Source organism: Mercenaria mercenaria, chromosome 13, assembly GCF_021730395.1.
Source record: "Mercenaria mercenaria strain notata chromosome 13, MADL_Memer_1, whole genome shotgun sequence".
NCBI lineage: Eukaryota > Metazoa > Mollusca > Bivalvia > Venerida > Veneridae > Mercenaria > Mercenaria mercenaria.
Window position 1 is genome coordinate 55,800,287 of NC_069373.1, and position 23,637 is coordinate 55,823,923.

The 23,637-nt window shown below is 34.3% G+C and overlaps 2 protein-coding genes across 2 annotated transcripts; one reads left to right on the top strand and one right to left on the bottom strand.

Annotated features, from left to right (window-relative positions):
- The first annotated feature begins 1,986 nt into the window (after window positions 1-1,986).
- Window positions 1,987-3,933, top strand: LOC128547947 (uncharacterized). Its single transcript, XM_053521902.1, has 2 exons — window positions 1,987-2,421; window positions 2,970-3,933. Exons 1-2 carry the CDS (start codon window positions 2,262-2,264, stop codon window positions 3,206-3,208), a joined length of 399 nt encoding a protein of 132 aa, XP_053377877.1. The 5' UTR covers window positions 1,987-2,261; the 3' UTR covers window positions 3,209-3,933.
- A 9,629-nt stretch (window positions 3,934-13,562) lies between these two features.
- On the bottom strand, window positions 13,563-18,355 carry LOC128547761 (snaclec alboaggregin-A subunit alpha-like). The gene is made up of 2 exons (XM_053520911.1): window positions 18,178-18,355; window positions 13,563-13,819 (listed from the first exon to the last, which is right to left on the bottom strand). The coding sequence occupies exons 1-2, from the start codon at window positions 18,353-18,355 to the stop codon at window positions 13,590-13,592; spliced, it is 408 nt and encodes a 135-aa protein (XP_053376886.1). The 3' UTR covers window positions 13,563-13,589.
- Window positions 18,356-23,637: the final 5,282 nt, after the last annotated feature.

A 23,637-nucleotide genomic window follows, 5' to 3' on the forward strand; every position in this document is an offset into this window, starting at 1 on the left:
GGTGAAATCTGGACGTCATACGATATAAGAAACACAATGAATTAAAAGTAGGCTTTATACATGGTACTAAGAGACAATATATCAAGAAACACAACGACCAAAACTGGCTTCTCTTCTCTCATACCCTCGTGGCGATGGATTCCATCAGGAATGAGGTGTCGAGAGTGATTAATATAAGTTGTAGAACTTCCTTCACAACTGACTTAAAATAAAGTATGTATAAACTAACGACCAAAAAGTAAAAAAAAAGTGAATGGGTCGGTCAATGTTGGTGGCTGCTTGAAGGACTTTGGTAGTTGGTTACTATGGAAAATATGTGTAAATTATTTTGGAATCGGACCACCAGTTTCAGAGGAGAAGAGTTTAAACGTTTTCCGTATAGCCATATATAGGAAATTGAATCCGCCCCTAGGCAGGCGTGCTTTTTAACAAATCCACATGTTGTAAAGGAGTTACGTAGAGGAACATTTTTGTGAAATTATTTTGAAATCGTATCAGCGGTTTCTGAAGAGAAGACTTTTGAAAATTACCTTACAGCAATTTTGAGGAAACTGTCCCCGCTCACTTGAAAGAATTGGTAAAGAGTCACCTAAGGAACATCGATGAAAAGTTATTTTGAAACTGAGCCAGTGATTTCTGGGGAGAATCAGTGAGGGGCAGGTGATTTGGAGACAGCGACCTTAACAGCTCGGCACTCTGTAACTGAATGATAAGAAAGAATTTAGTAGAGAGTCAAACAAGATGCATTCTTTAACTTTGAAGTTATTTGAAAATCAGGCTGGTGGTTTCTTGGGAGAAAACTTTTAAAAGATTTCTTTCTGGTTGCCATGGCATTAATTGAATTCGTTATGGATGACCTAATTCTTAAGAAATCCCACAAGGGTAAACTACTGGAACACTCCAATAAAGTTTTGTTGAATTTAGCTTGGCGGTTTTGTAGGAGAAGTTTTGTAAAGAAAACGAACGGACGACGGGAAATCCAGCCAACCTTAAAGGTCATGCAAGGAAAATATCTTCGAACTTATTTTGAAGTAGAGGCAGTGTCAAGAAGATTTAATGTAGGGATGATAAACGTTTTTTGTGTATTAACGTCTGCAGAAGCCCGCGTACGAGAGCGGAAGTCGAGGTCATATAAACATATCCCAAGGACATCTGCAGACGTTAATACACAAAACAAACGTGTATTGTCGCTATTCTTGCATAAAAAGCATTACACGACGATTAAATGTATTGTTTTCATATATGATGACTTTAGGATTCCGGTACCTTTTTAATTACCATTCTGTTGTTCTTTTAAACGGTAAACATGTTTTAAATATCCATAGCTAGGACCCAGAAATCAACAACACTACGAAAAGCATGTACTGAAAGTTTTAAACGATTTTTCATATCTCGTTATTACAAACATGACATTTCCAATAATTTTTCATATTACTTAAAATATGGTAAACAGAAACAGAATAACTTTATAATATTATTCAAGTTATTTTGAGTACGAACACATTTCAAGTACGGATGAGTACGAACGTGGTGACAAGCTTTCAAATTTTTTTATCTAAATTCTTCGAGAAATTAGATACAAACATCCTTACTGATGCTTATCAAAATCATTAATATGATTCCTAAAAACAAACAGTCGCTAAAGTTACACGCGATTCTTATATATTCACGGTAATCGGAAAAATTGAATTGACGCTAACTTCGAAAAGGGGAGTAAACAAGGGGAGAAGCGAGTACGTAAATTGTTGGGGGCAGTGCGTTTGGGGTTGGTAACTGATACAGCAAAACATACAATGGATTAGATTGCATCTTTTATGCTACAAGAAGACGTTATTATGAAAGAAACAGGACGCAGATACCAGATGTCAATCTGCGCAGAAATACATATACGTCCCTGGCAAAGCATTTCAAAAATATAATCATGTATTACAGCACGTGAATTGACTTGTTTGCACACGATTTTTCTACCGTTAATACATGGGCGGATCCTGTGAAAAAAGTAGTTTTTTATGCAAGAATGTGGTGTTTATAGTTCTTCTCAACGAAAAATGATTAAGCGATCTAATTTTATAACTTTTAAAAAGAAAACTGTCGGGCACTGAGGTCAAATACAAAAATCGCATTGTACAAACTATGTATCGATAATTTTTAGAACTAGATTAAAGATAGAAATAATATCTCTGTACTCTCATAAAGATTTAAGCATGTTTAAGCTAAATACTGTCTTCTAATGTGCAGAATGTCCAAGCAACAATGGACGAATGCAACTTGATGTCAACTTCCGCCTCCAAATATATACAACAGAAAAGAATCAGACCGAAGCAGAACTCGACTGTAGACGTGAGCCGAATAGACATCTGGTGATTTTTGATGAAGAATGGAAAATTAATGCAGTGGAAAGTACGTTGATGTTATGTACAGGTAATGTTCAATGAATATACGTTGTATTTAAAGAATCTATTCAACATGTCAAACTTTGAAAAATAATGGCAGTTTACCCAAGTACGTGCTTCATGTTCACAAAACATTTTCAGTCTCAACTGAGTTTGATAATGAAACTTTATCTTAACTGCATATTTAAAATTAAACGTTGAATTATAGACTATTTAAGTGACTAAACAGTATTGATGGTTAATCGTTCTATATGAAATATCATAATACAGGAATAACGGTCTGCATGTATCACCCTCTCGTTTGTTTACCTGAGGCTTTTCTCAGAAAAAAAATAGTTGGAAATCTTGGCAGATTGCGGGTTTTGATTCTAAAGATCTTATATGCTTGACAGAATCTTCTCAGCCCAATGGAAAGCGGGGAATGAGAAACTGAGGGACAGAGCTTTCTCATCAGAGCTTTCCCAAGGGCGGGGAAACATCTGTGTGATACAATCAGACATATAAGATTATTGTTCTGGCTTCCATTGCAAAACATTCTAATAATCACTTGTGAACTTTGCCATTTATATGTTACAGGGTATCATTTAAAAGATTATTGGATTGACGGAACAAGACAAAACATCCTAACAGATTGGAAATTTACAGATGGCAGAAACATTCCGATGGCACAGACAACATTCTGGCACATGGATAATCCAGACAGTCCGAATAAGAATAAATCTTGTTTGCGACTGAAATACCGTGGTACTGTTGACAGATATAGGCTTGATGACAGGAAATGTGATGTTTTGAACCCATACATCTGCGAATATTGATATATGGGGAATTGACATATTTAGAGTAACCTTAAAAACGATTCGAATATATTTAAGTAGATTCAACATTTAGATAAAATCCTGTTTAAACAAAGATAAATTAATTAGTAATTAAAAACATTTTGGTACCTGTTTTGAAACCTCCGATCAATGAAAATAGTGTGATTGCCGTAATTTCATCGTTACCAGGATTTTATCAATCTGTGTCACACTACTGAGTCTCGTACTGTGTGGTTGTTGTTGTTTGTTTTAAATTGATTTTTGCTGCGCTTTGAACACATGACAAAGTTTCAGGAAGACAAAATGTAGTTTAAGGTTGTAAAATGTAATGACACCTGATAACAAATTCTGGTAAGCAATGCTTTTCTTATCAGGTAATAGTTTTATTTCACATTAAAGTTTTAACATAGACAAAAATATTTCCAGAATATTTGATTTCATATAAAAAAGGTTTCTGTGCGGATTATATTTTGACTAATTATCAAAATAGTTTAAAGTGTTTGACATTACTATCTGTGTCAATACAATGTGTCTTACGTGCATTTAACTGTTTGGAACTTTATTAAAGCTAAAAATACACGAACAGTGCTTAGATATTATCTTCTTTGTTTTAGGTACTGTAGTACTGCATTTATTAATTTTCTTTGAATTAAGTTTGTTATTGCTAAATGCTTGTTGTAGGCTTTTCTTTATTTTAAGACTTAAAACAGTGTCAACTTATGAAAATAAATTTTATTTACTCTCGCTTGGTGAAACAATGAATGAACATAAGCTCTGTAGAGCTTTTGAGCAACCCAATTTAAGAACAGTTAAAACCTATAATACCTTACCCCCAGCAATATGCTGGTACCCATACACAGCTGGGTCGACTGAGGCAGTCGTAATAAAGTGCCTTGCACGCCGCAATGTGAGTAGCAAGGAATCCAACCCGGGGCCTTCACCTCCATAGGAAAGCGTCTTAGCACTCTCGACCAATGCATCCACAGCGTTCGAGCACTAAATGCGCAATACTTTGTGTAAATTCCTCCGCTTCGCAGAAAGGTACGACATCTAATTGTATGTTTTGGCGTTGCTTTTGTGTCGATCTTCATTTAGCGAGAGCATAATTCTCCGTCTAAAACCCGTGGATTGCTTTTAACCCACATGAGCACCAGGTATACAGTAGAACTATGGCCAAAACAGTATTCACCGTATTTCAATTTGTTAACACTAATAAGAAAAAAGGCTAATAAATACATTTATGTTGATACACGTTTTCAAACCAAATAATAGACAAGAATGTTTCAATACCATATTTGGGATCCTTAAATAAAATGAAATGATAAATACCCAATAGAAAAGCGACATAAAACCGCAACCCAGTAGCAATGTTTGTTTAATTTAAGCAACACAATAGGGCAACGCCTTTAACTGTCAGTTGCAAAACTATATTGGGATGTTTAAACCGGGTTACGATATGCTATTTATCCACTCTCCATCCAACCTTGTTCAAAAGTAAATAAAAGTGTCCCCCCTAAGGTGACTCTCTAACACAAATAAAGGTAACAAAATGCATGATATGTGAAAACCAAAAAAAAATCTTTATGTATCAAAAGCAAGCCTAAAGAACTATAAACGCATGTAGAAGAAGAGCATCAAGTAAGGGCCTAACAAATCAGGCCAGAACACAGATGTCAAAAGAACTCAGTTCCGATTTAATAAGTCTTAGGAACTGCGTATCATATAGTAGCCGTCAATCACAATCAAAGAGAACAGAACTGCGTTATGCCAGAGAACTCGACTATTTCTGTTCTAAGCTGAGGAAGGGGCAGACTAAATTTGCAATATTAGGTCATCCCATGATGTCAAAGACATGCGGAGAATCTGAAAACATTTGATCAAGAAATTCTTGACAAGACATGATTATGTGCAAATCTTTCACAAGATTTCTGTGTCTGAAAGGGGCACAATTTCGACAAATAACAGCTAGACTTATGTAAGTTACCACGTGAGGTCATCGCATGATGCCCCAAGAAGTCGAAAGCATTGTCTTAGCGGATTTTTAGAAGCTTGCGTCTATGCAAAACTTTAACCTGAAATTCCTAGTTAAAAAGAGGCATGAGTTTGACAAAATAAAAGCTAGATTTCTATAAATTGCACTGTGAGGTCATCCCATAATGTCAAATAAGTGTTTGAAGTTAGACAGCACCAGGCTTAATAGTTTAAGAGAAACCTGCTTACAGGCAAAACTTTCGTGACGCGGACGAAAGTTTATATTAAATTTAAAATAGCCGAGACAAAAACGTAATGTCATTGAATACCAAATATGTGATGTGTCTTAAAACAGTCGTGTCATAATCTGTTTTAACAAACGTTTTGTAATTTTACAAAATACAACTGGAAAAATGCAATTATCTAACATCTTTCGAACTTTGTAAACGGCATCCCATAAGAATCAGGTTTAGATTTACTATTAAAAATTGCTGTACTTCACATTGTACACATAACAGAAGCCATACATATTTTGCATTCTTTATAAAACATAGTAGACTTAAAATGCTGTGGTTTTTTTAGGTCATCGGTAGGCATGCTCGTTAATTGATTAAACTGATTCTAATCTACATAATGTACAAGATTAATTGTTCGCTTTTGCATCTGTTACATTTTGTAACCTGTCACTGAAGCATGAATCTCCTTTTGGTTAAAGGTCAGTAATTCAAATCCTTCTTTGTTTCATATAAAAAACGATTCATTCAGGTCGTCCTTACGTATCTTTAGAGAACATCACTTTTTCCTACACCTATTTTTCATGGAAGTTCTATCACAAATTAACGAAAAAAATGAAAAGAAAATAGGGGGTTATGTAGTTCCTAGTGAAATGCCAGTCAGTTGTGGTCTGCTACCCTAAAAATGGCGCATATTTGCTCTCGTCCGCGCAATAAACACCTACTTCTGGTTTCGATCTGCAAAACTTGCCATGTGGGGTGTATGAACATGAAAACCGTCTCATTTCATGAAGAATGTATTCTAGTAGTGAAAAATGGTGATTAAAGCACTCGTTCTACATGAATTTGCGCAAAAAATGGGAAAATTAGGATCTATTTATTATGGACTTCTTTCGACTACACCACGGAAGCACATTTTTTCGACCGAATTACTGACCTTATTCCTATAAGAAATGTTTCTTATCAAATATCACACAATTTTCATTTCTATTTTCAAGAAAGATGTAATACCAAACATATTGCCAAGTTTCATTGTGAAATTTCGAGATTTTAGAGAAATATAGACATTTAATAGAAGCCACCCCCTACCAATTTACTGGGCTAAATTTTGGCCCTATGGTCCTTTTATTGTATATTTTGGTAAAAGTTTCTCTCGTTTGCATTATTTTTTACTTGGATTCTGAAATATCATTCATTCCGTCATGAATAAGACCCAGAAGGATGCATTTTGTGCATTTTCTGACATTCTGGAGACAAACTATTGGCTTTTTAATCCCAGAAATCGCTGCTGAATAGGCGCATCTACTCAAAATATGGTCAAAATTCAAAATTTTTCAAATTTCACTATTATTTTGCATTGGAAACACCCTTTTATATCATATACAACCGACCTATGACTATTAAGACTAATTGCGTTGTGTTTCGAGAAAGTCTTATTTCAGCTCTTATAGGTTAAAGGTCAGTAATTCAAATCCTTCTTTGTTTCATATAAAAAACGACAGCTTCAGGTCGTCTTTGCGTATCTTTAGAGAACATCACTTTTTCCTACACCTATTTTTCATGGAAGTTCTATCACAAATTAACGAAAAAATGAAAAGAAAATAGGGGGTTATATAGTTCCTAGTGAAATGCCAGTCAGTTGTGGTCTGCTACCCTAAAAATGGCGCATATTTGCTCTCGTCCTCGCAATAAACACCTACTTCCGATTTCGATCTGCAAAACTTGCCATGTGGGGTGTATGAACATGAAAACCGTCTCATTTCATGCAGAATGTATTCTAGTAGTGAAAAATGGTGATTAAAGCACTCGTTCTACATGAATTTGCGCAAAAAATGGGAAAATTAGGATCTATTTATTATGGACTTCTTTCGACTACACCACGGAAGCACATTTTTTCGACCGAATTACTGACCTTATTCCTTTTTTTTCATTTTATCAATGTTCTCGGATTAGCGAATGTACAGGTCATTATCTTTTGTTTGTAATTAAAATATTGTATGTTTATACAATATAGATTTTGTTTTTGAACCAACACAGTTCTTTCAGTAGGTAGACAAAATACTGCGAGTCAAGGGATCGATTAATAAAGAAATATTCTCCGTGACGAGCTAACTTTAGCTTACTGCATCTGGTTATTGCTGTTAAGTTGTAAGTGTAGAAATGTTAGGTTATATTGATTAGGTAAAATGACTACGTAACGGATGCATGGTCCAGATAGAGCTTATGATATTAACATATGTATAAAATGTATAAACTAATAAACAAAACGAAAGTATTTAGTCCAAAAGGCCGTTATAGGCTTCCGTACCAACAGAGTCGCTTAAATGTTCTGGATTAACACACACATCAGCCAGGCTACGATGTATCTGATGTTAGCATTCATTAATACAAATTCGTTTGATACGAACATATTTCCCAGGTCCGGATGAGTTCGTATAAAGCGAGTTTGACTGTATAAACTTTTGCAGCGAAATTTACAATAATTTAGTCTGATATACTGAAGGACTTAAGGGACGTCTTATGCGCATGCTTACAAAACTTAATTTCTGCATTCTAATACACCATAGCTGAATAATTACAGAAGCCTCGGCAAAAACATTTTTCTAGGAAATCAGGTACGCTCATGTCTTCCTTAATCCCGATCCCAAAGAGACGGACAGGTTTGATAATTATCCCCTATCCTGCATCTTCGTGCCCTTAGTTGTGTTTCTATTGTTGCTCGGGCTTCTGCAATGTCATTGAGTACCTACGTTAACTGATCCATGGGTTTTATTTTATCTTCGCATGAGCATAATTGTGTTAATTCCAAAAATCTCATACTTTCATATGTTGATATTTTAAAAAAATATACCTGTAATAGCAATATTTGATTTCCATGAACTTTCTATAACACACAGTACATTTCACTTTCCCTTTCAGTTTTTCTTCTTCGTTTTAATAGCACTTCATGTTTCCGTAGATTTCAGAGTGGTAGGAACAATACACACGTCATGTTTTTTCCGTTCAAGTTTGAATCAAAATAAATAATTGAGCCACGCCATGCGAAAACCTTTGCGACCAGCATCCGCGCAGTCTGGTCAGGATCCATGCTGTTCGCTTTCAAAGCCTATTGCAATTAGAGAAACTGTTAGCGAACAGCATGGATCCTGACCAGACTGCGCGTATGTGCAGGCTGGTCTGGATCCATGCTGGTCGCAAAGCCACTATGTTGGTTTTCTCATTGCGCGGCTCAATTATTGTACTAACATTATCACATTATTACTGCCAAGAAATTAAACAGTATGTTAAGTGGGTTTTTTATGTTAATAGAACGTTTTCGTTTCGTTTCAAGTCAAACTTTGATGATAAAGTAAATAAAACTCTCCATATCATCTCACATGTTTTATGATTAAAATCAGCCTTTGCTAGAGTACAACCGCCAAAAAAAAATAACAACATGTAGTTTAGCTCTATTTTTTCTGTCCTGGAATAATGTCTGCCTCGGTGTTTAAATATAGCAGGGTTAATTCGCTGACTGGACGCAAATGTCTCGGTGGTGACACTGTCCTTGACGAAAAGAATACCGTCGGTGTCTCCAATTGCTTGAAACTGTGTTCAGTAAAATCCTCCTGCGTTGGAATATAATATAGTCAGTCGACACAATAATGTATTGGGTGTAAAGAACAATTATATATCACCAATGCCTCAGGTGATTTTGAGAACACACGAAAATTAGTTCTTTTTGAATAATTTTATTGTCTTCTTTCGCTGTGCATGTTTACAGACAATGGCTGGAATATTTTACGAGTTATATCATTGACCATGATACCATCTAATTCTAATAGAATTTAATGAAATTTCTGTGAAGTGTATATTTTATTCCTGAAATGAAAGTTGCAAGATCGTTCACAAATGTTCAGTAAGTTGGTAGGATTTCAAACTTAAAACAACAAATAGAAAATAAGAACAAAAATACCGTCGACACTTGTGTAAGATATCAATACGACATGATTCGTTGTTAGGGAGATATTTATACTTTTTGATGACCTGAAGATGTCCTCGGGATAGACGAAGCAAATAAACAACTACACAGCGGATAGCTATTAAGTGAACTGAGCAAGGTAACGATGTACTTTGAACAGAGAGACTATGATAATGATTATTAAGTCGAAGGGTTATGGTTTTGATGTTCTTCAGTTCGAGGGATGAAAGCGAAATATTTCTAAGTGCTTCTTTATATATATGTGTGTGTACTTAAAGCACTTTCGCTTTGACCCCTCGATATGCTTTTCATCCGACTGTCCATATCTGGTTGGTCAAACTGAGTTGTTATTCCATACACAGATACTTTGCGTTCTGTGCGTTCTGATAGTCTGTGCAACTTTCCTAAGTTTCTAATATGCAATTTGCAATTCAGTGTAAACATTAGACACAAAAATAAGTATATTTAATTTCAACTCAGTTAAAATGTGGATTAACAATATTGAGTTCGCATAGATCAGTTAACTATAGTGTTTGTTTACCAATTAAATCTTTCACAGCTTTTTAAGTTTCGACTCGCAAATATTTGCACGGCACATTTAAATTTAGTTCTGGCTACCATAAATTAAGGTAGAATGCGTCGTGACCATTATATCAGATATACAAAACAGTATATCAACATCGTTGAAAATGTTCTTATTAGTTAATTTTAAAAAAAAATGGAAATTAGTTATCTTAAATATGTTTCCACCATAAGTTAATTTTTGCTATGGTTTGCTTGCCTGATTAACTGGTAAGCTACGAAGTCTGAAATCACAAGAATTGGCGAGTCGGATATGGCTTATAGTTGTCCCCGCTACCTCTTGAAATAGTTTCCAGTGTTCCTCCAAAATACACATGAAATACCGGAAAAGTTTGATGAACATCGTATCAACCTTAAGAAAACAAAATAAAGCCCACAGAAGGCAGAAAACGCTGTTGCGGTCATATTCAGCTTAAAACAAATTACAGTTATTTACTAGGAAGAAAAGATTCCTATCAGCTGGTTTTCAAAAACAGTACGTATTTTATCTGCAATAAAACCGTTTGTATGTACCAGCGTCGAGGTGATACGTCTTGCTATAATTTACACACCATTTGGACACTAGTATGAGAAATATTTCAAATAACTGGAGTAACTTAAAAGGCTCGAAATAGACAATGTACATATACAGTTTAACTATCAATCAGGATACTGATTTTTTCCCATTCTGGCGTGTTATCCTCAGTACACATTTGTCAACTTGGAGACTATCCTCAAAACATAACAACCCCAGCTGTAGGATAAACATTTTTAAGGGTATATCTTAAACAATATAAAAGTTACATAGAAATAGTTTGGCAACCGCTTGTAAAATCGTAAAATTCAGAACTTTTTTTTAATTCAAAATAATTCATGTAAATAACATCTGTGAACTTCGAAATGATCATCTCAGAGAAGAAGTAACATTTTTCATGGTCTGCTAACTCGTAGGCATTATACAATACACCATAGTCCCAATTTAAGATTCAGGCATTGTTTCATTTGTAGATACGGTAAAAAACAATGTTAATACAGCAAGATTTTACCTCTGGTAAAGACAAATAATGTGTTAACTTATCTCTTTCTGGGCTATATCCGGTGTTCGTTTTCCCTGCGTGATTTTTTTTTTTTTTTTTGGTAATTGCTTAGTGTCGTGGACGACAGTTAGTGGTTTCGTCATACAGTTTTAATAAGTTTCACTGTTTTAAGACTGAAAACAATATTGTTTGACCACGTACGAGTGGAACATTCTTTTTTCTGTAATGAAATTTAATTGTTCTGTGGAAAATAGCTTTAATGTAACAATTTAATCATTTTTCAGAAGGAAGTACATTTAAATTTAAAACGATTTCTCCTGTATTGCAGAGTGCCCGGACAAAAATGGAAGAATTCAACTTGACATCAACTTCCGACTACAGATTTATACTGCAAAAATGAATCAGAGCGAAGCAGAACTTCACAGTAAACGTGAACCAAATGGACATCTGGTGATACTTGACAAAGAATGGAAAGTTAATGCAATCGACAATATTTTTAAGTCATGCGAGGGTAAGTATTCGAAAAAAGTGTCTATATCACGATGCATACAAGACCTACCTCTCTAATATGTATGCTCTTCTGAATTTAACTGGTTTAACTTTCTCTTGATTTTACAGGATAAACTTAACTGACTACTGGATCGGCGGAACAAGGCAAGGCCACTTGACTGAATGGAAATTTACAGATGAAAGAAACATTCCGATGTCACAGCTGACATTCTGGCACAATGATAACCCAAACAGCCCGTTACTGGGCAGAGTATGTTTGCGACTGCATTATCGTGTGTTTCCGGATTACAGACTTAATGACAGAAAATGCAGCCGCCGATACTCTTACATTTGTGAATATTGTAATCCATGGAATCAAAAGTAACCTGAAAACAGCACAGAATGATCAGAACAAATTACCTGTTGCAAATTAATGTATATATCCAGAATGTGCTACATTAAATTGTTTTGAAACCTTCGACTGTCAAATGTTTATTATTACCTGCGTATTATTTATTTATATCTGCGTTACATGGTTCAGTGTAAAACTGTTGTCCTATTGTAATTGCATTACAAAACATGTACAACCAGTTTTGGTATAGCAAAGAGCGTGGCTTTATGCTATATAAATGGAAGTAATAAGGGTAGTATTCAGTTCTTGCAATATCTTTCTAGAGTCATCTTCTACTTTCAAAAAAAAATCCAAGTTGTTTCAATGTAGAGAAAAACATGCATATATTTTCTGATTATGCGTGGACTCGTTTTATGTGTAGGAAAGAAATTTCATAAAGAAGCAAATTGCATATTAGTAAGCACCTAGAATGTTTTAGATATCACGCAATTTCAACAGTGTTTAGTTTATCTGATTATTTAGTATATCTTGATATTTATTTGTCTGAATGTTTTGACCTCAGACAAGCGCATATAATAAGTTAAGGAAGTCGGGGCGTGGAGACAACTTTCTTTTTGCAGCATTTGGATATCACTACCTCCCTCCTCCCTCTCCAAATTTAAAGAAATAATTAAAAGATGAGGGTAAAAAGCTATATAGATAGGATTTGGGGGTTGGGCAGCCGGCTCGCAGTTTGACGAATTTCATTAAAAATAGTCTTTTCACAAAAATGAAAAGGCTCAGTGAAAATTATAATGTTGCATAACTGGGGAATTGTTGTTAACAGTAAAGGAGATATTTTAGGTTGAAAATTTTGATAGTTATGTTTATCACGAGGACATTAAATGGCAATGTTTTGTCGAAATATTGGTTACAGAATCTGACTCTTGACTCACTCTGAATAAATTATTCTCGCACAATGCACAAAAGCGTTTAGTTTTTTGCTGTAGTAGTTATTGTAAGGAAGCTGAGAGGGAACTCTGTTTTGATGCATAATTTAATCGCATATTTTATACGACTGTTTATGTTGATGTTATTTCTGTGTTTGTGAAATGTTAGTTAAACCACGTAGCTAATTTTATGCTCAAATTAGGGATTAAAGGCTATTTTTCCAAGGAGAGAAACACAGTAAATAAAGTCTAGAAATAGACTGCTGCATCAATCGAATAATCAAAAATGATTTTACAAATGTGCATTGAATGAAAGTTTTATTTGTACTAATAACTGTTTTTCATTCATTATATATAGCTAAATAAATAGCAAAATAGTGTTGACACTCAGCGATAAAAAACGGTAAAACTACCAAAAGAACAAAAAAATTAGAAACGTAATTAACAATTCGTTCAAGACAAACAAATAAAAAATAAATAGAAAGCTTTTTATACCTCAAACATTAAAATAGGAATACATTCACTATATGTTTTGTATAAAAGCAAAAACGCATTTATTTTCGTATACACGTGTTTGCGCTTTTCAACTCCAAGGTATCACAATATATACAGTTTTTTTGCTTTAACACATTTCGCATTAGGCGATGACTTTAATAGCAGAACTCAATGAGATAGGTGTCTATAAATCGAATACATCGAAAATTCCTTTAAAAAGTTAATTATAGGGCGACGAGTGGTGTATATTATGTCGTATGTTTTTAAAAGTCCTTCTTAATTTTCTTTTTTAAATATATTTGCTTGCACCAAAGCAATTACCGCCCGGAAATAACAGATAGATATGGAAATTGTCATTTTTCACAAATAAACCAGTACTGGAAGTCACAATGCATATCATCCCACAGTTTGTCCACTATCCTGAAACAATGCTGTGTTTCAGCTGAGTTAGGGGCGTGACTTGCCCAAAAATATTTATCCATCGGAACGAGGCTTCCATCGTAGAATCTCCAAGCATCAGGAGCGTTGAAATTTGTGGCATTCATATTTGTTCCATCAACCCAGTACTCTTCTTCTCTTAGACCTGAAAATAAATATAAAAAAAAGTTACACCATCAAGCATTTGTAAAAAGGGTATTGCTACGATTCAGCATTTTTTCAGAACAGTTCATTTACTCTTGCGCTTTGAAAACCATTATTATACTGTAGCATTTTAAGGAAGTAATATGTCATGAAATTTGAAGATAATAGTTAAAACCCATATAATTTCACAAGGTGAGCTACTTATGGAAAGAGAAAAGACTCTGTTTCCTATATGGGACAAACGTGTAGAAATGTGAGAAAATAACTTGTGGACTGTTAGATGCATGACTGTATTATCATGTTTTGCAGGTAAAATACTATTAGATAAATTACTTTTCCATTGTATTGAAATATATTGGATAGGAATCAGGTTGATACACTGACAGATTACCTTCTATAAACAGCGTGTTCCTTTTGAATAAAGGGTATTTAAGGTAAGTTTTTATACAATGGTGGCAAGGTATGCTATATCCCAAAGTTTAAAATATACATGCCTTTTTACATGTAACAGTACAAAACAAAGATTAAGAGGGATATATAGGTTACCAGAACGCATATCTACTATATTTAAAAGTAAAACCCTTCATCAGTGTGTGTATGGTTAAAGGGGGCATTATTTATATTTTAAACAGTATGCAAAAAAAAAAATACAAATAAACAGTGTTTTGAGAAAACGAGTAAATGCTATATATAAGAATACAATGTGAAAATGTTATTTTTTTTCAACAGAGATTTTCTATTGTTGTTATCATTTTCTTCCCTGGTAACGTATTTCACTAATTTATAAACATTACATTTCAAAAATGGGTTTAAGTCTTAAAGGGATCAACATCCGGATCGTACGACAACAAAACTGAAGAAAATTTTTACATATCAGAAAATCATTGCTATATCTCTTAGGATTAATAGGCCTTGAAATGAAGTTACTGACAAATAACATGTTGTTCAAACACATAAGAGTAAGTTGTTTTTAATAATTTTTCTATTCAAAATTGAAAAGCGTTTGTAACGAGATACTGGAGGTCGACTACGTCATTATTCAGTTTTTTATTATATACCTTTATAAATTCTGCCAAAAAACGACTTGTATTTCACAAGTAAATACGAACAGGCGGTTAAATCCATATTGTACCTTTTGTATTGTATGCTGCCGGACTACTTTCATTTTATATGCATGACTTCGGCGCTCGTGGACATTGCCTGGTCGGATCACACTCGGCACTTGCTAGTCTTGTGTGATCCTTCTTGGCAAAATCCAATCGTCCCAGATCAAGCTACTGCTATAATAACCCTAGTATATTTATCGACCGACAAGTACGTATTCCTCCGTGGTTAATTGGTCATGAACACAGGTAATTTTTATTGCCGCGGCGGCCCGGGTTCGATTCCCCACACGGGCATGATTTTTTCTTGATTTGGCATTTTTGAAATAGTTTAAAAAAACAAACTCATACTCTAATGTTAATAACATGACCAAACTTCAATTTTAAAGAAAGATCATTTTTAGCCAAACTCTAGAGGTCATTGACTTTGAAATTAATAAATTTATTATTAGGACTTATTTTTTTACTGAAATTTGGAAATATCAACAACGATATTGTTGTTAGCCTACGCTAATCAAGTGTAAAAAGTGGGTTTTTTGTGATTGTAAGATAATAGCAAAATAAAAAATAACAGGTTAGCTGCTTTGTTCAGTATTTTCGAACATCGATTTCGTTCTTAGATAACTTAAACGTACCAGTTGGCAAAAGAACTAAATAATATATTTCTTTACAAAACTACAACATCGATATTGCCTATTTCTTCTCAAATTGTGCTTTCAGTCCATATCAGATAATCTTATTTAACCGAACCAAAATGCCATTTTAATAGAGCAATGCCAGTATTTCAATCAAACAATCAATCAATCAGTGTTTATCTCTCATATAAAATTCCTTTAATTTGCAATTATATGAGAGAAAACTTCGCCACGCAGCGGCTATAATTATTAGATATGATTACCGTATTATCACAGTTTAAAAGAACGTTTAGCGCAGCATGAGATATAATTATATCATCGATCAGTTTATAAAAGGTTTGGTGCAGCATAAAAGTCTTCGAATCAAGTTAATTGCTTGGACGTGCAGTATGTAGTCGCCGCTGGACGATTATTACTGAACCGAACATATATTCTATTAGAGATGTACATAGAACATCATCAATACATGTATAGATATAACATTTAATAGTAAAACATTGCATATAGTATTACATCTATTGCGACTGTATTATAAATAATAATAAAAGCAGTTTACATAGAGAATGGTTATATTTTGCTAGACATTTATGATTGTATTTTCCATTTCCAAACTTTCTTTAACATATTTTGCAAATTTGTATGATAGAGATTTGTCAGTAGTTTGCAATAGCTCAATAAATTTGAACATCGATGATCGTATATAAAAGTATTTCTTTATATATTTTCCTACGTAAATTACTGTAACAAGGACAAATTAAAATGAAATGGTACTCATCTTCAATATAAAGCGTATTACAACATTGGCAACGTCTCTCACTTCGTGGCAGTCTATTTCTAATCAAAGGCCTGAATGGCCTGAGTCGGCTAATGATTGATGTACTGACAGAATAGTCTACCAGTTTCAGTTTGTTTTTAGTTTTTTTTCTTAAAATTTCATAACACAGCTCGATATTTACCCAAAATATTATATCCGGATACGATTACACTTTTCTCCAGTTTGAACAATATATTTTACAAATTGTGATGATACGAAGACATTTAGCAGCGATTGGCAGTATCTGACATTGAAGTTTACGGTTAAATTACCTCTTATTTAAATCTTTTCATTAAAAAGTTGTTTCGTTTCGCCAAACATAGACGATCTACTTTCGATTTCAAAAACTACAAGAAAATACAATTTAATGTTTCGCCGATTTGTTTATTTCTCGAAAAATAAGAATTAAAATCATTTTTAATATCAGTAGTAACTAAACAAACCAGTAACAGCTTCTTCTTCCGATAATTTATCCGTTTACTGACTGCAAAATTCAACCCACGCAAAGTTTATAGAAATCATACGATGCGTGTTTACGTTCAATGTGGGAGAATTAAGGCTGATCGGCTATGTTACCTAACGCATCCAGACGATTCAGATTTTGTTTTTAAAAAAGCATTGTGTGCGTTTCTGTAATTTTATATACGTTTTTATACGCTTAGAAATTATTAGACATGCGTATTTGCATTATTTCTATACGTAATTTACGCTAATACGCATCTTATCTGGAGCCCTGCTGGAACTATTTTTTGTCTTTCGCTGGATGTTACCCAAGCTTTGTAAGCCTGCGCAATTCTTAAAATGCACATTTATGCTTAATGAGTAACATTCAAGAATTGCACAATTACAAGTCATAAATATGACAGATTACATCGTATATTGGTCATAGCAAAGGGAATTGACACAACTTAACTTCATTCATGCAGTGAACTGTTTGAAATTCGAGAAATCTAATGGAACTACATCCCTTCACATGTTATTCGGTCCATTTAGAGAATCGTTGGATAGCAAGGACTCGTCAAAAGGCTTTCAGCCTTTAGCCGACTCAATAAAACGACAAGTTTGTATTCAAAGACAATGAGCGGATAGTCTTAATCTAGAAATGAAAAATCTTATGTTACGTGGTAAAATATCAAGATGAATTTCATATTACAAATTTGTTATGCAGTGTAAGTAAACCTCTAACACCTTGCTGTTTTGAATGTCGGTATGCGCCAGTCTTGCATATAACTTTCAATCAATCTTTGTTTAAATATATTAGGCAATGTTTTAAATATTTCATCACTATGTATAAAAATCTTTTGACATTTGATAACCAGTTTTTACAACCTTAGCGGTCAGAAACATTTTGCTCATAAAACCTTGTCTGTATTTAACAACTTCACCAATATTTAATTACTCTTACATAGCTTATTAAAACGAGAGCTGAAGAAGACTGATAGTGATTTTAGAATTTTAAAGGATATTGCAAATTACAATATATGTTCCCTTTCCCGAGCTTTTTCTGGTTCTTGAACGTGTTGTTCACGCAGGGTGTAAAACTTGAATTAGAGTCACGTACGAAAAACTATAAAAAAAAATTATCTCTACTATTTAAGTCTCCAGTAGAATTTGAACCTACGCCCTTCCTCATGTGACAACAGTGCACTTGGCGCTTAACTTAAGGGGAACACTTTGTTACATTAAGTCATGGACACATATATCTAAATAAAAAGTTAATGTCAAGTCTGCCCTTTTCTTTGTGTTCCTTATTACCGTCGTATTTAGACATAAAACCTTCGCAATTTGTAAATACCAGGCAACATACCTTCACAAGCTTGTAGCAATTCAACAACAAAATCCATTTTCCAACGTTCGTCAATTTTCATCAGATGTGCACCACTGGACTCGCAGAATAACGTAGCCTCGGAATGCGAGGCCAGTTGTTTCTGAATTTGTATTCTGGAACACTCTTTGGGCAAACTGAGCCAATCAGTATCTTCCATGGGGCAAACTGTTCAATAGAAACAACAAACATGAACACATTTTTCATGTTAAAAGAAAGAGGCAACCATGTACAAATATATTACATCTTATATATAATACTTATAAACACAAAAGAATGAAATACTGAAATACTAGTATGTAAAATTTTACAAATTGAAATGAGAATTTAATTTCATTAGATCTACCCCAACTCAGAACATACTCACATTTTTCAAATATTTGTGCAACTCGCCAACTTTAGACAGGCAGAAGGTAACATAATATGGAGCCTGTAATATTCGTTAAAATGAGCACACATGTAATGCATAAAATATATAGTAATATTATATATGAGCCGCACCATGAGAAAACCAACATAGTGGGTTTGCGACCAGCATGGATCCAGACCAGCCTGCGCATCCGCGCAGTCTGGTCAGGATCCATGCTGTTCGCTAACAGTTTCTCTAATTGCAATAGACTTTGAAAGCGAACAGCATGGATCCTGACCAGACTGCGCGGATGCGCAGGCTGGTCTGGATCCATGCTGGTCGCAAACCCACTATGTTGGTTTTCCCATGGCGCGGCTCAAATATCTTAGAAAATAAAACCTATAAGAAGATCCTTTGAAATTATAGAGTGTGACCAAGCAAAATTAATAGAAGGTATACCGAAAAATCTCCTAAAGAAGTTTTCTTTGCTTCCAAGGGAATTTTTTACAGATTTTATTAGCTAAGAAAATAAAGTAGAGTGACGCTACTTGCCTCTACGTGTATAAAATATAGTGCCGAGCATTCCGTCGGTGCCGTTACTAATCTCACATTGTGAACTACATCCCAGACATTTTGATGTGTTCCGATGGAAAAAGAGACCAATACATGTCGGGATACTTGAACAATGCCTGGCGCAATCTAAAACACTGGTTTTGGTCTCGACCTCAAATAAATCGTTACCGTCATGGCATTTATATCCATCCAGATCGTTAAATCTCTTAAATTTGTCATTAATTGTTACAGAACTTGTCGAATAAATCCGTATTAAGAAAATTGTTATCAAAAATAAACTCCCCATCTTTGATGGAGCAGTTGACTAGAGTGGGTCAATACAGATCCTGAGTTATAGCTGCAGCGCAAACGCTGCAATATTGTTAAAACGATTATATTTTCGTATAAATCAGCCTATTTGTAGCATTAGAAACAAGCTCTCTCTCTCTCACACACACACACACGCGCGCACGCGCGCACGCACGCACACACAAACACACACTCGCTCTAAAATGTTAGCTTCTTATATGATATGTCAAACATTATTATTTCTTAAACTATTCTAGACAAAGTCGATTCAACCAAAGTAACGACATTAATGTCGTTATCTTCCTTCCTAGATGACAGTCATGTGATAAAAACTGATATGGATTATTGCAACATTTTTTGTCTTGTTATGCTTATTGAACTTATTCTGTAAACTTCAAACAGGTAATTTAGAACAAGACTGCCATGATGGCCTTAGATCACTCGCCTGAGTTTCAAAGATTGCTTAAACAATTTTGGTAAAGGGTCACTCATGGAAAATATATGTGAACTTATTTTGAAATTTGGCCAGTGTTTTCTGACAAGAAAATTTCTTTAAGTACTGTATACATGCATGAAAAGTGTTTAGTGCGATTCATAGATTTACAATAATGTGTTTTATACCAGTATAAACGCATAAAAATACTAGCATTTAACTCTTAAGTACTGCCCAAAACAATACCAAGATCAATGCAAGACCTGTGATTTAGAATGATTGGATGATACGGCTTACGTAAAGGGTAACAATCCAATTAGAGGAAATTGCTTTAACACAATTTATAATCAAAGGAGAGAAAACGAACATTTTACAGGAAAACAAAATTTGATGCCTATCTTAGTAACGTTTTTATATAATTTTTCATGAAGTATGTTGAAATGAAATGAGCCGTGCCATGGGAAAACCAACATATTGGGTGTGCGACCAGCATGGATCCAGACCAGCCTGCGCATCCGCGCAGTCTGGTCAGGCTCCATGCTGTTCGCTTTTAAAACCTATTGGAACTGGAGAAACTGTTAGCGAACAGCATGGATCCTGACCAGACTGCGCGGATGCGCAGGCTGGTCTGGATCCATGCTGGTCGCACACCCACTATGTTGGTTTTCCCATGGCACGGCTCAAATATAGTCAGTATCAGTCGTTTTCCTTAATATTTTCGCTAGAGGCTCAAATTATCATTTTAAGGCGCTCTCCATCTGCAACAAGGGCAATCTTTAATGTAGTGTAGTGGCTATAAAGAAAGTTTCCCTGTACTTAGACTCAGCTTCTGCTGCACACTGCAAATCAAGTAGGTGTTTCACGAGAGCGTCGACTAAGATTTTTCGTCCGGTCTGTTAGTGTTTAAAAAGACCAGTCTTTAAGTGCCTTGTGGCGGCTGTTGAAAGTATCCCCAGACAACACTCAGTGTTGTTATATTTTTTGGTCCTTTTGGGATCGGATCATGAAGTACACTCATTATTACTCTGATAGAATTCCGTTTAAGCCAGCGCTAGAGGGCGTTATAGGGGGTGTTTCACATTTCATTACCTCTCGTGAACAGACTCAATCAAACCGAGTCTGTTGTTATGTTGCCTGGCTACGTTCTTCGCTTCCAAAGGATCTTTACACATATTTTGTTGTTATAGTCATCAATAAACGGTAGTGTTATTACGTCTTCAAGTATACTTAATAACATTCACCATACATTTTGAATGGTTTATTTTCGTATAAACAACATTGGTGTAATAATATCAAGGACGGCTGTAATTTAACGTCATTCACAAAAAAAAATGAACAAAATGGCTTCGTTCAAAAAATTCTTTCAGAATTGAAGACCAAATTTTCCAAAAGAAGATTTAATTGTAGCTTTAACTATTTTTCTGTCGGTTAATATCAAAATTAAATCGACACTACTGTATGATTTTTCAATGGATTTAACAATATCTTTAAAAAAAAAACTAGGAACTATATCTTTATCGGTAGTTGAATTACAATTAAGCGTGGACGGGTCTTTTTGACTGTTACATTTACATGTCGAAAATATTGATATTTTGACAATTATTTTGATTTTCTGTTCCTCTTGGAAAGCAAACTTTTTACTTTTGTAGCAGTCTAGCATGAAATGTAAATATAGGAATTGAATGCTATTTTTGTGCACTTACACGGGTATAAACAACATTCTTGCAAATCATTCAAGAATCGTTATACCCATATAAACGCAGAAATGAATTTTATAGGTAGATAAAATTATTTATGTCATTGTTGTACATTTGGGGCGAATCGGCCCTATTCTGAATTATGTTAATTTATATACTACGGTAAAAACCAATCAGACAGTGGTCACAAATAGTGTGTTGGCTAGCGATACAGCATTTTGTAACAGAAGTAGTCAGTATTTTGACCAAGAGAACTTTTTAGTAGGAAACATAGTTCACAATAATTATATTTACCAGTAAGACAACATTTTGTAATATGAAACAGAGGTCACTGACAACGATTTGACCAGAAAAACAACATTTTGTAAGTGGTTACTGACAACATTTAAACTACTGACAACGAATTGGTTAACGAGTTAGCAATTAGTATTAGTTACAGAAGTAACTGACGACGTTTCGACTACTGACAACAAGCTGAACAGCATTTTAAAACCAATTCTCTGTAAGAACCAAAAAATTAAAGAAGGGGTCGGAAACTCATAGTCTCAGAATTACTTCATATTTGCACCCTTTTTAGTGTTCAAGCCATATATGAAGAATCAAGGGGGAAAAGATATGAATCAGCTCTGGTTACCATGGAAACGGGAACATTATACTTTTTGCGGAAAATGGCAATTTCTGAGAGTCAAATTTTACTAAAATGTTACAATTTTCTTTACACATAGTGGTCTCTATGTCTGCAATAGAGCACTAATTTTCATATTTGCCTGAAATACATACCTGAAGTAATTATTGAAAACAAATATTGTCTTCCAACATATTCACAGTTTTAGAAGCAACAATTTTATAAATACCCCCTTTTAAGATTTTACATTATCTTTAAAAATTGGTCTGCATGTATATTTTTCAACTTCTAATAGAAAATAAAGTGCACGCATCTGAATATAATACTTGTATGGATTCAGCAGAGCTATGATACCCATTTCAATTTAAGGAGGAATTCTAGTGGGTCATTCATATTTGAGCTTTTTACAGAAATTTGAAAATTGACAAAAAATGAGTTTTCAGCAAACTCATTTATGCCTAAATTACAGAATAACCTGAAATAATATTACATTGCCAGATACAGAATTGTTGCAAAACATAAGTATTTCATGTAAAATAATTTTACAAAGTTATACTGTCCAACACTTTGTCTAGAAATTAAGGAGAATGTTCCGTTACCATGGCAACGTACAAGAAAATTATAATTCAGACCTTTTTAAAGCACTTTCTGTATCAATTTTGTATTCTATGAAACAAGAAAAGTTCATCTGCAAACTGTCAATGTATCTAACGCACCAGAAGCACATTCTGGGCAGAATTAAGAAGGATACAACCATAATCATGATCTATGAAACTTAAAGCATTGTCACAAGGTCAGTTCTCAACAACCTTGTATGCACTTTTCTTTCTTTTGGGTAAACTAATTTTGAGTTTCAAAGCAGTTGGAAATACTCATAACCAACTGACACTGGCCTTTAAGGTATTGTATGGTTACTAATCATGACTGTCCAATTTTTTTTTCAAGTTGCCATGGTTACAACATTCAGTTTGCATTCAAAAACAGGGATCATCCTAGGTCAAAATTTGAGGGAGAAGTCCTCCACAGAATTTAGGGAGAAATCGAGGAATTTAAGGAGAAGAATCGGCATAAAAATATCTATGTGTGTTTGTGTAAAGACAGTGTCCTTTCACCTTTGGAAATCATTTTGTTGCCATGGAAACAAATAGTAGTAAAAGCAAAATCATGTCTACTTCGCCATTTGATTTAATATTTACATTTTAAATACATTTCAAAATTATGAACAAATAACAGTGTAATCCAAGACTGAAAAATATCATGATATTTACAAATAATACAGTATGTTTATGTAATAACAATCATGATGCATATTCTTCCTTTAACAATCAAATTAAATCAAATTATCTACAGAACAGTTTAGTCAATATTTTGCTAGATACAACTTTAAATGCGCCGCGCCATGAGAAAACCAACATAGTGCGTTTGCGACCAGAATGGATCCATACCAGCCTGTGCATCAGTGCAGTCTGGTCAGGAT